Source organism: Halichoerus grypus, chromosome 4, assembly GCF_964656455.1.
Source record: "Halichoerus grypus chromosome 4, mHalGry1.hap1.1, whole genome shotgun sequence".
Taxonomy (NCBI): domain Eukaryota; kingdom Metazoa; phylum Chordata; class Mammalia; order Carnivora; family Phocidae; genus Halichoerus; species Halichoerus grypus.
This window is the reverse complement of record NC_135715.1, coordinates 161,395,511-161,408,272: the sequence shown is the minus strand read 5'-3', so window position 1 is coordinate 161,408,272 and position 12,762 is coordinate 161,395,511. Positions and strand designations below refer to the sequence as shown.

Here is a 12,762-nt window from a genome sequence, read left to right as displayed (position 1 = left end):
TCTGTTTGGAGTGATAAAAACATTTTGGTGACACACATCAATGTGTGTTGCACCACACTGAGAATGCTATTAATGCCACTGAATCGTATACTTGAAAATGGCGAAAATGGCAAATATATGCTATACATGTTTTACCATAATTTTTTTGAAGTTAATAATATACCAAAATAATGAATTGTACATTTTAAATGGGTAAATTGTATGATATGGGAATTATATCTCAGTAAAGCTGTTTTACAAAATTTACTAACCAGAAGTTAAAATGGCATTAATTAGATCTGATTTAGAATGTATGATAACTGAGTCAAAGGCTATGCTGAAACTGACGTTGGCATTGTTTACCTTAAAATTAAAACAATTTCTGACACCATTCACAAAAATAAACTCCAAATGGATTAAAGACATAAATGTGAGGCCTGAAACCATAAAAATCCTTGAAGAGAACATAGGCAATAAATTTGCTGACATCAGCCATAGAAACATTTTCCTAGATATGTCTCCTGAGGCAAAGAAAACAAAAGCAAAAATAAACTACTAGGACTCCAACAAAATACAAAGCTTCTGAACAACAAGGAAACAACAAAACTAAAAGACAGCCTACTGAATGGGAGGAGATATTTACAAACGACATACCCAATACAGGGTTAGTATCCAAAATATATGAAGAGCTTATACAGGGGCACCTGGGCGGCTCAGTCGGTTAAGTGTCTGCCTTCAGCTCAGGTCATGATCCCAGGGTCCTGGGATCGGGTCCCGCATCAGGCTCCCTGCTCAGTGAGGAGTCTGCTTCTCCCTCTCCCTCTGCTCCTCCCCCCTGACCTTGCTCTCTCTCTCTCTCAAATAAATAAAATAAAATCTTAAAAAAAAAAAAAAGCTTATACAACTCAACACCAAAAAAAACCAAATAATTCAACTAAAAATGGGCAGAAGACATTAACATTCTTCAAAGAAGACATACAGATGACCAACAGACACATGAAAAGATGCTCGACATCACTCATCATCAGGAAAATGCAAATTAAAAACACAATGAGATATCAACTCACAGCTATCAGAATGGCTAAAATCAAAAACACAAGAACCAGTGCTGGCAAGGATGTGGAGAAAAAGGAACCCTCTTGCGACTGCTGGTGGGAATGCAAACTGGTGCAGCCACTATGGAAAACAGTATGGAGGTTCCTCAAAAAATTTAAAATAGGGGGCACCTGGGTGGCTCAGAGGCTAAGCGTCTGCCTTCGGCTCAGGTCATGATCCCAGGGTCCTGGGATCGAGCCCCGCATCAGGTTCCCTGCTCAGCGGGAAGCCTGCTTCTCCCTCTCCCACTCCCCGGCTTGTGTTCCCTCTCTCGCTGTGTCTCTCTCTGTCAAATAAATAAATAAAATCTTTTTAAAACAAAATTAAAAATAAGGACGCTTAGGTGGCACAGTCGGTTGAGCCCCGGACTCTTGGTTTCGGCTCAGGTTGTGATCTCAAGATCATATGATGGAGCCCCACACTGGGCTCCGCACTGTGCAGAGTCTGCTAAAGTTTCTCTCTCCCTTTTCCTCTGCCCCTCCCCCCATGCACTTGCTCATGCATGCGCCCTCTCTCTAAAATAAATAAATAAATAAATCTTAAAAAAAATTAAAAATGGAATTACCATATGACCTAGTAATCCCACTACTGGGTATTTACCCAAAGAATACAAAAACCCCTAGTTAAAAAAGATATATGCACCCCTATGTTTATTGCAGCATTATTTACAATAGCCAAGAGATGGACACAGCCCAAGTGTCCATACACAGATGAATGGCTAAAAAATGTATATGTATGTGTATATGTGTGTGTGTGTGTGTATGAATGAAATCTTGCCATTTGCAACAACAGAGATGGATTTAGAGAGTATAATACTAAATGAAGTAAGTCAGAGAAACACAAATACCATATGATTTCACTCATATGTGGAATTTAAGAAAAAAAAAAAAAAAGAAAGAGATAAACCAAAAAACAGACTCAACTATAAAGAACAGATGATTACCAGAGGGGACACGGGAGGGGGCTGGGTGAAATAGGTGAAGGGGATTAAGAGTACACTTATCTTGTATGTTAATAAAAAGAAAAAAAAAAGAGTACACTTATCTTGATGAGCACTGAGTAATGTATAGAATTGTCAAATCACTCTATTGCACACCTGAAACTAACATAACACAGTGTATTAACATACTAGAATTAAAATAAAAAGTTAAAACAAAAGACAAGATTGTCTTTCGTCTTAACCAAAAACTATTTAAAGTCTACTCTAAGGTCCTTTCCAACTCTAAAATTCTAGGATTCCAACTATTTTAAAAGCACCCTTTGTATTTAGTTATAGATTATTTTTATATTTTCATTACAGAATATCCACATAGTACCTTTCTTTAGAACACTTTTGTGGTCCTAACTCAACATAATCAACATATATAATGTATCTGCAAAAAATTAAATTACATTTCTTTCAAAGTAGTGCTTTTACCATTTCAGAATGCCCCACAGTTTTCCCCAATCTAAACTAAATTCAAAGTACTATATATATACTCAATAATAACCAAATGTATCATTCAAAATGTTACACACTTACTAGTAACTAAGAATATCACTGGCTTTTCTCATACCATAAGCAAAAGTGCTAGAAATGCTGTATCATGCAGGCCAACCCTCTCACTTTATAATGAGGATACTGAAACCAAAAGAAGTGATATTCCCAAAGTGAACATCTGATGGTACCACTAGGAAGAACTCAAATCTTTCTAGCTTCACCTGTTTGAGTTAGAAATCATCTACTTTCCAGAATAATTGAAGCCTAGGAGAGGAGTAACAATAAAACAAAATCAACAAGGGAGAGGAGTAGCAATAAAAGAAAAGTACACTCGGGGCGCCTGGGTGGCTCAGTTGGTTAAGCGACTGCCTTCGGCTCAGGTCATGATCCTGGAGTCCCTGGATCGAGTCCCGCATCGGGCTCCCTGCTCGGCAGGGAGCCTGCTTCTCCCTCTGACCCTCCCCCCTCTCATGTGCTTGCTCTCTATCATTCTCTCTCTCTCAAATAAATAAATAAAAAATCTAAAAAAAAAAAAAGAAAAGAAAAGTACACTCAAGAAAATCTAAGGGAGGGGAGCCTGAGTGGCTCAGTCCTTAAGCGTCTGCCTTCGGCTCAGGTCATGATCTCAGGGTCCTGGGATCAAGCCCCACATCAGGCTCCCTGCTCTGCGGGAAGCCTGCTTCTCCCTCTCCCACTCCCCTGCTTGTGTTCTCTCTTTCACTGTGTCCCTCTCTGTCAAATAAATAAATAAAATATTTAAAAAGAGAAAATCTAAGGGAGATTTTTAAAAAAGAAGAAAACAATTTATGGAGAAGAGAGGATGGAGAAGATATATAACCAGAGAAATGCAAAGTCATTAAAGTCAGACAGGGAGAGTTTCAAGGAAGGGGTGACCAAAATTCTCAAATTAAGTAGAAAAGTCAAAGAGAACGAGATTGAAAAATCACCGGAGAGGTGCCTGGGTGGCTCAGTCGGCTTAGCGTCTGCCTTCGGCTCAGGTCGTGATCTCGGGGTCCTGGAATCGAGCCCCGCATCAGGCCCCGTCCAGCAGGGAGTCTGCTTCTCCCTCTCTCTCTGCCCCTCCCGTCAGCTCCTGCTCATTCTCTCTCTCAAATAAATACTTTTTTTTTTTTTAAGTCACTGGATGGGGCACCTGGGTGGCTCAGTCGTTAAGCGTCTGCCTTCGGCTCAAATCATGATCCCAGCGTCCTGGGATCGAGCCCCGCATCAGGCTCCCTGCTCCGCAGGAAGCCTGCTTCTCTCTCTCCCACTCCCCCTGCTTGTGTTCCCTCTCTCGCTGTGTCTCTCTCTGTCAAATAAATAAATAAAAATCTTTAAAAAAAAAAAATTAAAAAAAAAAAAAAAAGTCACTGGATAAGGCAATTAGGAAGTCACTGATGATCTAATATACATCATGAGACAAGTAAGTTGAGGATATAGAAGTCCAGAAACGTTCACTGCTCTTTCAAAAAAGCTGGCAGGAAGACAGAAATAAAAGGAGGGTGGAGATCAGCTAGAAGACACACAGGAACAAAGTCTCTTTTCCTGTGTTGCAGAATACCTTCAGGAATTTCTCGTCCTGACGAACAGGCAGAAAAGAAATAATACAATGCTAATAAGACTTGCAAAATACCTACCCTTGCTTCAAATAGCATGAAATCTAATTCCCTTTCAGAAAGTAATATAGGCTATGGCATGAGATGTTTGAGGAAGGAGAGGTGGCCCTTGTTTTTCTTTGTATTCACCAACGTTTTAAAAAGAACCTTGCGCAAAGGAAGCACTAATAAATATTTGTTGACTGGACATTTTAGTTCTCCTTCCATATGTTATCTATCCTATTAATGCCCCCTACCCCTTGTCGCAGCTCCCATGAATGCATATTGTAATAGAAACTGGGTCTGGTCAAACACCATATTATGTGCAATTAACAATAAGAAATAAACGTTGTGTTCTAACAGTTCTGATAAAGCAATGCATTTTAAAATGTTCACGTCAGGGGCACCTGGCTGGCTCAGTTGATAGAGCATGTGACTCTTGATCTCCAGGTTGTGAGTGTGAGCTCCACACTGGGTGCAGAGATTACTTAAAAATAAAATCTTTAAAAAAAATTTTTTTAAATAAAAAAATGTTCATGTCATTTACCCACAGGCTTATTTCTAACCTCACACAGATGATACATAAATTATATATATATTCTTGTAATCCAGCAGTCTTAGTTGTCATACCCATCTCACAGATTAAAAAAAGTTTAAAAAAAAACAAAAACAAAATCGAGTCTATTGTACCCAAAATTCTACTAGAGTCATCTTCATTGCTTCTAAAAATGATTCAAAGACTAGATCATTTAAACACAAGAGGGAAATAATTTGGTAATATGGGAGTCTCTTCCACATGTGTAAGTACTATGCAAGACAGCCAAAATTCATGAATTCATATTTAATTTTTTTCTAGCAGATATCAATCAAATCAGAATATAATGCTTCTTTGGTAGATAGAAATTTAATATATGCAATTTATCCACCTGGAATGTTCCATGGCATATTAATTTGTAACTAAAACCAAATCAATGTTACCTAATCTAATTTAGTTTAGCACTATTTCTTTTACAAATATTTCATCAACAATTCTCAGGACGCCTGGGTGGCTCAGTCAGTTAAGCATCTGCCTCCAGCTCAGGGCATGATCCCAGCGGGAGTCTGCTTAAGATTCTCTCCCTCTCCCTCTGCGCCCCCCCCACTCATGCACATGTTCTCTCTCTAAAATAAATAAAAATAAATCTTAAAATAAAATAAAATAAAATGCAAATTCCCAAACTCACTGTCCAGATACTCAGATTAAGTAGGCCTAGGGTGGTTCCCATGAATCTGCATTTCAAACATAATCTAGTCCAATCCCACAATATTATAACTGAGAAAACTATGTTGAGTAATCTGTTTACCCAGAATCACAGAGAGTTTAGGTTTCATTAATTCATGACAGGAGTCTCCTTACTATACCACTTAAACTACTTTATAGTTGAAGGAATGGGAATAAAGAATAAATTACTAATAGATCATTTAAGTAAGCAATCTTAGAATACTTCCTGGCTCCAATTCCTTTTGATTATTCATTAATTTAGTATTTCTTAAACATCTTCTATCTGCATGCAGTATGATAGATTACAAAACAGTTTAAGATATGAAGTCGGTCCTCAAGAAGCAATTATCAGTTAGGAGGACAAAGAAAATACATAAAACTGATATTCAAAAGCAAGGCAATATATGAGTAAGTGCCAAAATAAATGGTATGGCCATTTATAAAATTAACTAATTTACACTGACTTCATCCTGTACCTTTTATAGTTAGAATTTACCCATCAAAAATCAATATTCAATTTCTTCTCTATGTTAAGAAAGTTGGTCTTTAGTGAAGGAAAGCTATTGTCCTTGTGTGAAATTAATCTCTGTCCCCACATTTCATATACACCAACATCACTACCACCACATCACCCCACATGCCAGGATAGGCTTTTGTAGAGATCAAAGTTGGTATAATTTTTATGCAAAAGCCTAATTAAGAGTTTGGCCCTGTTCAAATGGTAAGAGAAACTCCTCTCCTGGACCATCTTCCTGATCATATGTGGTAGACTGAAGATCCCAATTCTTCATTTCCCAGCAATAGTATCACATGTCCATATATTACCATGGCCTCATTATAGCCAGAGTGTACTTCACTACTCCTTGTCTTTGGTCTTGGCCAAATGGGATGTCAGAGAAACAAGAATCTGAAAATGGCTGGTGGGACTGCGCTTGTCCTCTTGTACTTCTGCCATTGCCATGAAACAAGCTTCCCCCAGAGAGATGTTACCCTTCCCTCCAGCCTGGGCCCAAGAATGAGACAAATGGAGCAGAATAAATGCTTATTGTTGTATGTCACTATGATTTTGTGGTTACCAGCTATTATGCAGCAAAAGCTGACTGAATCACAATATTTTAAAAATCCAAACAATCAAGACTGATTATATAAATCAGTGGTCCTCAAACTTGCCTAAGGGAGAACCTTTCAGGTTTCCAAGTTTAAAAAAAGTATAGGTCCCAGAGAGATCCTTTCAGTACATCTAGACTATAGTGACAGAGATACGCATTTTATCAAAAACCACAGGTGATGGGGCGCGTAGGTGGCGCAGTCTGTTGAGTGTCTGACTCCTGGCTTTGGCTCAGGCTGTGATCTCACGGTCATGAGATAGAGCCCTGCATCTGGCTCTGCACTCAGCACGGAGTCTGCTTAAGACTCTCTCTCCTTCTCCATCTGTTCCTTCTGCTCATGCTCTCTCTCTCAAATAAATAAATCAATTTAAAAAAAAAAAAAAAACCCAGGCACCTGGGTGGCTCAGTCAATTAAGCATCTGCCTTCACCTCAGGTCATGATTCCAGGGTCCTGGGATGGAGCCCTGCATCTGGCTCTCTGCTCAGTGGGGAGCCTGCTTCGCCCTCTCCCTCTGCCTGCCACTCCCCCTGCTTGTGCGGGCATTCTCTCCCTCTCTCTGTTGAATAAATAAATAAAAATCTTAAGAAAAAAAAAAAAATCCACAGGTGACCCTGTTGCAGTGCCCACATGTTAAGAAATACAAAAATAAAGATTACTAAATTTCCAGTTCCCCAACAATATTTATTAACTTCAGTGCTCAAGAACCCTAACTAAATAGATGAATTTTCCTTTAGACAAATTTGTATTCCTAAAGAGATGTAAAACTGAAATCTAATCAAGGTAGGTGCACCTGGCTGGCTCAGTCAGCAGAGCATGCAACTCTTGACCTCAAGGTTGTGAGTTCAAGCCCCAGAGTTTACTTTAAAAAAAAAAAGAAGAAGAAGAAGAAAGAAAGAAATCTAATCAAGTGAATTATTTCAAATGCAGGAAGATTCAACTGACAATGATGTCAGTCCAGCCATTAGATACATCTGAGCCAGCCAAGGAGGAGAACTGTGATGTGATGCAGAATCCCGAGGTCCTTCAGATGCTCTGGAGAACCTTCCAGGAGTGAATCCCAACAAAGGGGCCATTCGAAATGTCATGGGCTCCCCGGCCTCCCAGGCCACCAAGGATGGCAAGAAGGACAAGAAGGAGGAGGACAAGAAGACTGGAGGAAAGGGTAGCTGAGCCTGCTCAAGCGCCTGCACAGAATAGGGTGGGATATGGGGTTACATATGTTATCTGTTGCCATTACAATCTAGATAAAGAGTGACAACTTTTTTTCCAAAAAAATTTTTTTAACAGAAGCTGATTCTGCAATAAGTATTGCATTGTATTATATCCTTTTATTAAAATTAAGAATTCATTTATAACCAAACAAGCACATTATATTTTTTATAAATTCTAATTTTTTGCATACAAAATGTTCTTAGAATTAAGGAATCCAAGAACTAGACAGAGTAAGTGGGAGAGAGGGATTCAAAAGAAATAAAGGATTTATCCATGGCCCCCAAGAGGGATGTGATATCAACCAGTCTTTCAGTATTTTTTTCCTATCAGCAACACTATTTGCACCTATCTGGTTACATCACTACATCTATGTATCCCAAGTCCACACAAGCTCTCTCTAGTCACCCTGCACCTAATGAAACTGTACTAGCCACTCCAATATTAGGCAAAGTTTTATACATTTAGAGCCATGACATCTGCATAACCAGTGCTGAATGATGATCCTGTCAAGTGTCCCTACTTATTTTCAAAAGCTAATCTAGTGAAGGCACTACTCTATCTTATGTTCCCAATTAGAGTGAGCTGTTGTTACCATTAATGTGATAGGTAAGGGTACAGGCTATAATCCTGGCTCCACAATTTACTCTGTGGTGAGTGATTTAAATTCTCTGTACTTCACTTGCCCTCTCTGTAAAAGGAACATAATTAAACCTAGAGTACAGAATTGTCATGAGGATCAAATGAGAAAATACATGTAAAGCTAGTAGAATAGTTGCTGGCACAGAGCAAGCACTCAATAAACACTAGCTATTATTATTATTGTTATAGCTCTGAAATCCAGCTTCACAAATTTTGGCATCTGGTACTATGTGTAATACTAAAGAAAAAAAAGAAGACTAATACCACTTTAAGTAGTGATTCTTTCAATCCCTCCGTTTTAAAGAACATTATTCTATTTTATTTACCAAATACAAATTAAATGTATTTTTAAATCAATGTTCTTTCCCTTACTGTTATCAGTTCTGATCACAAAATGATAAGCTTGTAACTATAAATGAGAATCTACATTCTAAAAAGGTTAAGAATAACAAAGAACAATGCAAAGTCTGTGTTCTGAGATTTCTGCTCATAGAATGACTGCTTAAGCCTAAAGCCTTTTACTCTCTTCATATTTTACAGGAATCACAAGACTTACAGCTAGAGAATTTAAATAGCTAACACACTATAAAGAAACCTAGAAAAAATTGTTCATTTTTATCCCAAAAGGAATTGTGATGTTTAAGGATAATGAAATGCCAGTTTCAAAATACATTCAGTTCAAAAGTTCGAATTCTTTTAATACTACATAGATTTATCGTAAACATAATAGACATTAATCAACCAATATCAAAGGCACTAAAGGAAACTTCAAATTTTCTCTCAGAATTTTCCCAATGCATATTTTTAAGGAAATAAGCAAACTCTGTGTCTAGCATAGCAATGAGAAATTTATTGAATGTGAAAAGTACACACTTGTATAAATTTAAAAAGTAATTGGAAAGCTGTTATATTGTCCTTTACTCAGTTTTAAATGCATAATCTATTTGGCCATCCTACACCAAACTTAAGAATTATATGTACAGTTCACTCCCAAAAATTTCTAAAAGCTTATCACCAAAAGACTGCTTGAAAAATAACTGTAAACAGAAATGAGGCTTTCTCTAAGGTGTCTGGGAACTAAAAAGAAAATATCCTAAGGAAAGGATGACTACCATTTCCCTTTAAGCTTAGTAAAATGTCAAAGAACCTTCAGGACTCAAATATGCTAGACATCTGATGTGAGGTCAAAGTTGTCTCAATGACAGGAACCAACAGATACCAGATGACTAAAATATAAAGTTATCGACAATACTTTCAAGCCCAATAGTAATTCCAAAAGCATATAAAATACGAGTGTATTTACGTTGAAAAGATGGAAATATAATTACCAAAATACTTTGGAACAAAATAATACTAACGACAATAATTAACAATATTATACAACGTATTAAGAATCTCAAAGTTCTGGCTTACTCAACATTTATCCAATTCATTCGGTAACATTTCGGAATAATGAAAGTAACATGGATTCCCAAAGAATGATCTAAATCTAAAAATAAGGTTAAAGTGTGTGTTCTATAGTTGATGTTCTTTTTACTGTAAGCCAAATCAGCTTCTTTACGTTAAAAAAAAAAAAATCTACAGCTCTGTTTCCAAAGATCTCATAATAGACACTGTTCATTGGCGATTAAAATATTATTTTTAATCCCTGCATTACCTCACAGCTAAAAATGTCAAGATACCACACCCAATATGTCTTTCCCCCCCCCCGTGGGGGATGGGGAGGGGGGATATGGGAGTAGGGATTCGAAACTACACAAAAACAGGCAGGGTTATTTCCCTAGAAGGAACGGGAAAGGCGCGCAGGTACCGGACATGGTTCCCTCCACATTGATTGCGGGACGCGTCGCGAAGGGCGAGCGCAGGCCTCGGCCTCTGCGGGCTCCCTCGCCCGCCACCCGCTGGGGCAGTGGCCCGACGCGCCGCCCGGGGCTACTCACCGGCCGCAGTGCTGACCAGCAGGACGGTCCACAGGAGCGACGGCACCCACCGGGGCCGCTGCAGCGAGGAAGTCATCCCTGGGCCAGCCGAGAAGCAGCAGAGCAAAGAAATACGGAAAGTAAACACGGGCGGAGAGGTACGGCCGGGAGGCTGGTCCTCGCTCTCGTCTGACTTGTCCGGCCCGTAGGTATTACAATGCAGTTTGAAAGGACAAATGGCAGATGAGAGGACCTAGCTGCAGAGCTTTCATTCCGCTGCAGAAATTCCCTTCATTTCTCTCCCTCGCGGCTGGAGAGGTTCATTCGCCTAGGACGGGGTGCCTCGGCCACCCAAACTGAAGGCATGTCCGTGTGGAGAAGCAGGGAGAGAGGAAGAAAGCCCAGCAGTTATTTCCCTCGTAGTTTCACGATGTCAAAAAAATATCCAGGTCTGGGAGAAAACATATCCAGGGTGCAGGGGGGTGGAGAGCGGGGATTCGATGGCGGGGCTGAGGATCAGAACAAGTTCCCGACCGCCGCGAAGGGCGAAGCCGGGCGGGCGGCGGCGGCGCCCGGCCGCACGAGTCGCATCGCCCGTGGCTCCGGGAGGAGAGGATTCTTTTTAAGTTTCGCTTCGGTGCTTCCTTCACTCGGATTTCGAGAACAACAAACCCCGTTCCTCGACTGAATCGAAAAAGGTGCCTGCCTCCATGGACAAACCCACACAGCCTTCAAGCCTTCGCCGAACAATCCTGCGAGGTTCTGGCAGGGCCCGGCCCGAGGGCTGAGGGGCAGTAGGAAGCGGGGGAGGGGAAGGGTCAGCAGGCAGGGCCCCGAGCTCCCCGAGACGGCGGGCGGAGAGGAGGTGCGGGGAGCTGCCCTTTCCAGCCCTCCCGGATTCGCTCCTCTCTCTCTCTCTGTTTTATTGCGGCCGCTCGATCTTGCCTGAGGTAAATTCCACGAAGAAAAGCCTCGTCTTCTCCCGTCAATGGCTCCTGTGAGCGAATCACAACCCCCCCCAAGGAAGCCGCTGCCGCTGCCGCTGCCGCCGCCGCCGCCGCCGCCTCGTTCTCCCGCAGCTCTGGGCTCCGGGCGGAGCTCGGGCGTCGCGGGCCGAGGGCGGGGGGCGGCGGGAGGGCGGAGGTAGGTGGCTGGCTGAGGAGGGGGGTGGGCGACGGGGCGGCGAGACACCCCGCACCCCTCCGGGAAGCACTTCCAGTGGCTCCGAGCAGACCAGACACAAAGGGGGGAGTCGCCGCAGCTGCCAGTCTGCGGCGCTCCCGGTCACCGGAGTCGCCCCGCCTCCGCCGCCGCCTCCGCCTCCTCCTCAGTCTCCGGCTCTTCCCGGCCCTGTCTGTCTCGGGCCTGTGGTGCAGCGCGGGCGGCGGCGGCGGCGGCGGCGGCGGCAGTGGCGGCGGTGCGAGGAAGCCCGCACTGCGCCTGCGCGCTCGCGGCCCCGCCCGGCCCCGCCCCTCGCTCCCGGGCTAGCTGAGACGGACTCCGCGGCCCTAGCGTAGCGTGTGTCTCCCGGGCCGCGGAGGGCAGGGTGGGGCCGGCAGCCCGCAGTGGGCAGCAATGGCCTTTCTCCTTCATACACGTAAACCTTCCATACGTGCATTCTCGGGATCTGTGTATGTGTTTAAGAGAGAGCGGCCACATCTTTTGTCCAGCCTTGGCAAACTCCTGTGAGCTGGGTGATTTAGCCGCGGACTGAGGTGTCGCGGTCTCCTCCGGGACTCCTGGCGTAAAGCCTTGAGGGGCGGAACTGCCCTCGTTGTTTCTTGGGGCCGGAGCCTACCTCTCCGTATCCCAAAGAATCCAGAAGAACCCTCCTTTCCCAGAACTGTAGACCTTGGCCTCCTCGGGCTCCCCTCACTGACTCAAACAAAAGCCGGAATTGGAAAGAGCAGCCTAAATGGATATTTTTGCTCTTATCGGTGTACTGCTCCTCTCAAGCGCCCATTACCGTAGCCCTTCTTAGCTGACAGAAATATTGGACATTTGAAAGGATGCGAAGTCAGAAAGAAAACTCTTTTTTAAATTCCATACATTGTCCCGCTGTGTATGCGTCTCTGTCTTTGCCGCGCGGTTTCCACTTCGAGGGTGGGCCTTTATTCACAAAGGCTGTGGGCCTTAGGGGCTTTTTAGGACATGTGAAAGGAAAATTGCGGTGAGGAGTTGCTGCCCCAGAGCAAAGAATGACACGCACCCAAGGAAATGAAAAGGTCCTGTTGGTACCAAAGCTTCCTGGAAAGGATCTGTTTAGTCGGTTTTTCGAATTGCAAAAAACCCAAGCAACCAGGATAGGAGAAGGAATTCCTCCCCCACCCCCACCCCACCCCACCCCCACCCCCGGCCCTGCAGGCTTTGCACACCTCCTGCGGGATCAGGTCGACTTGGGTGGGATTTTGCTGGGGAAAAAGGGAGAAAGTGACGTGCGTGGCGCCATGATCGGAAGTCTGTGTTTAATTC

The 12,762-nt window shown here is 42.7% G+C and overlaps 1 protein-coding gene across 3 annotated transcripts in view; it reads right to left on the bottom strand.

Moving 5' to 3' along the window:
• Positions 1-11,677, bottom strand: part of BMPR2 (bone morphogenetic protein receptor type 2) — a 193,379-nt gene extending 181,702 nt beyond the window's left edge. For all 3 annotated transcript variants that reach the window (XM_036070719.2, XM_078071204.1, XM_078071205.1), the window contains exon 1: positions 10,312-11,677. In XM_036070719.2, coding sequence (XP_035926612.1) covers positions 10,312-10,387 — 76 coding nt within the window. In that variant the 5' untranslated portion in view covers positions 10,388-11,677. The remainder of the gene's footprint in view (positions 1-10,311) is intronic.
• Positions 11,678-12,762: the final 1,085 nt, after the last annotated feature.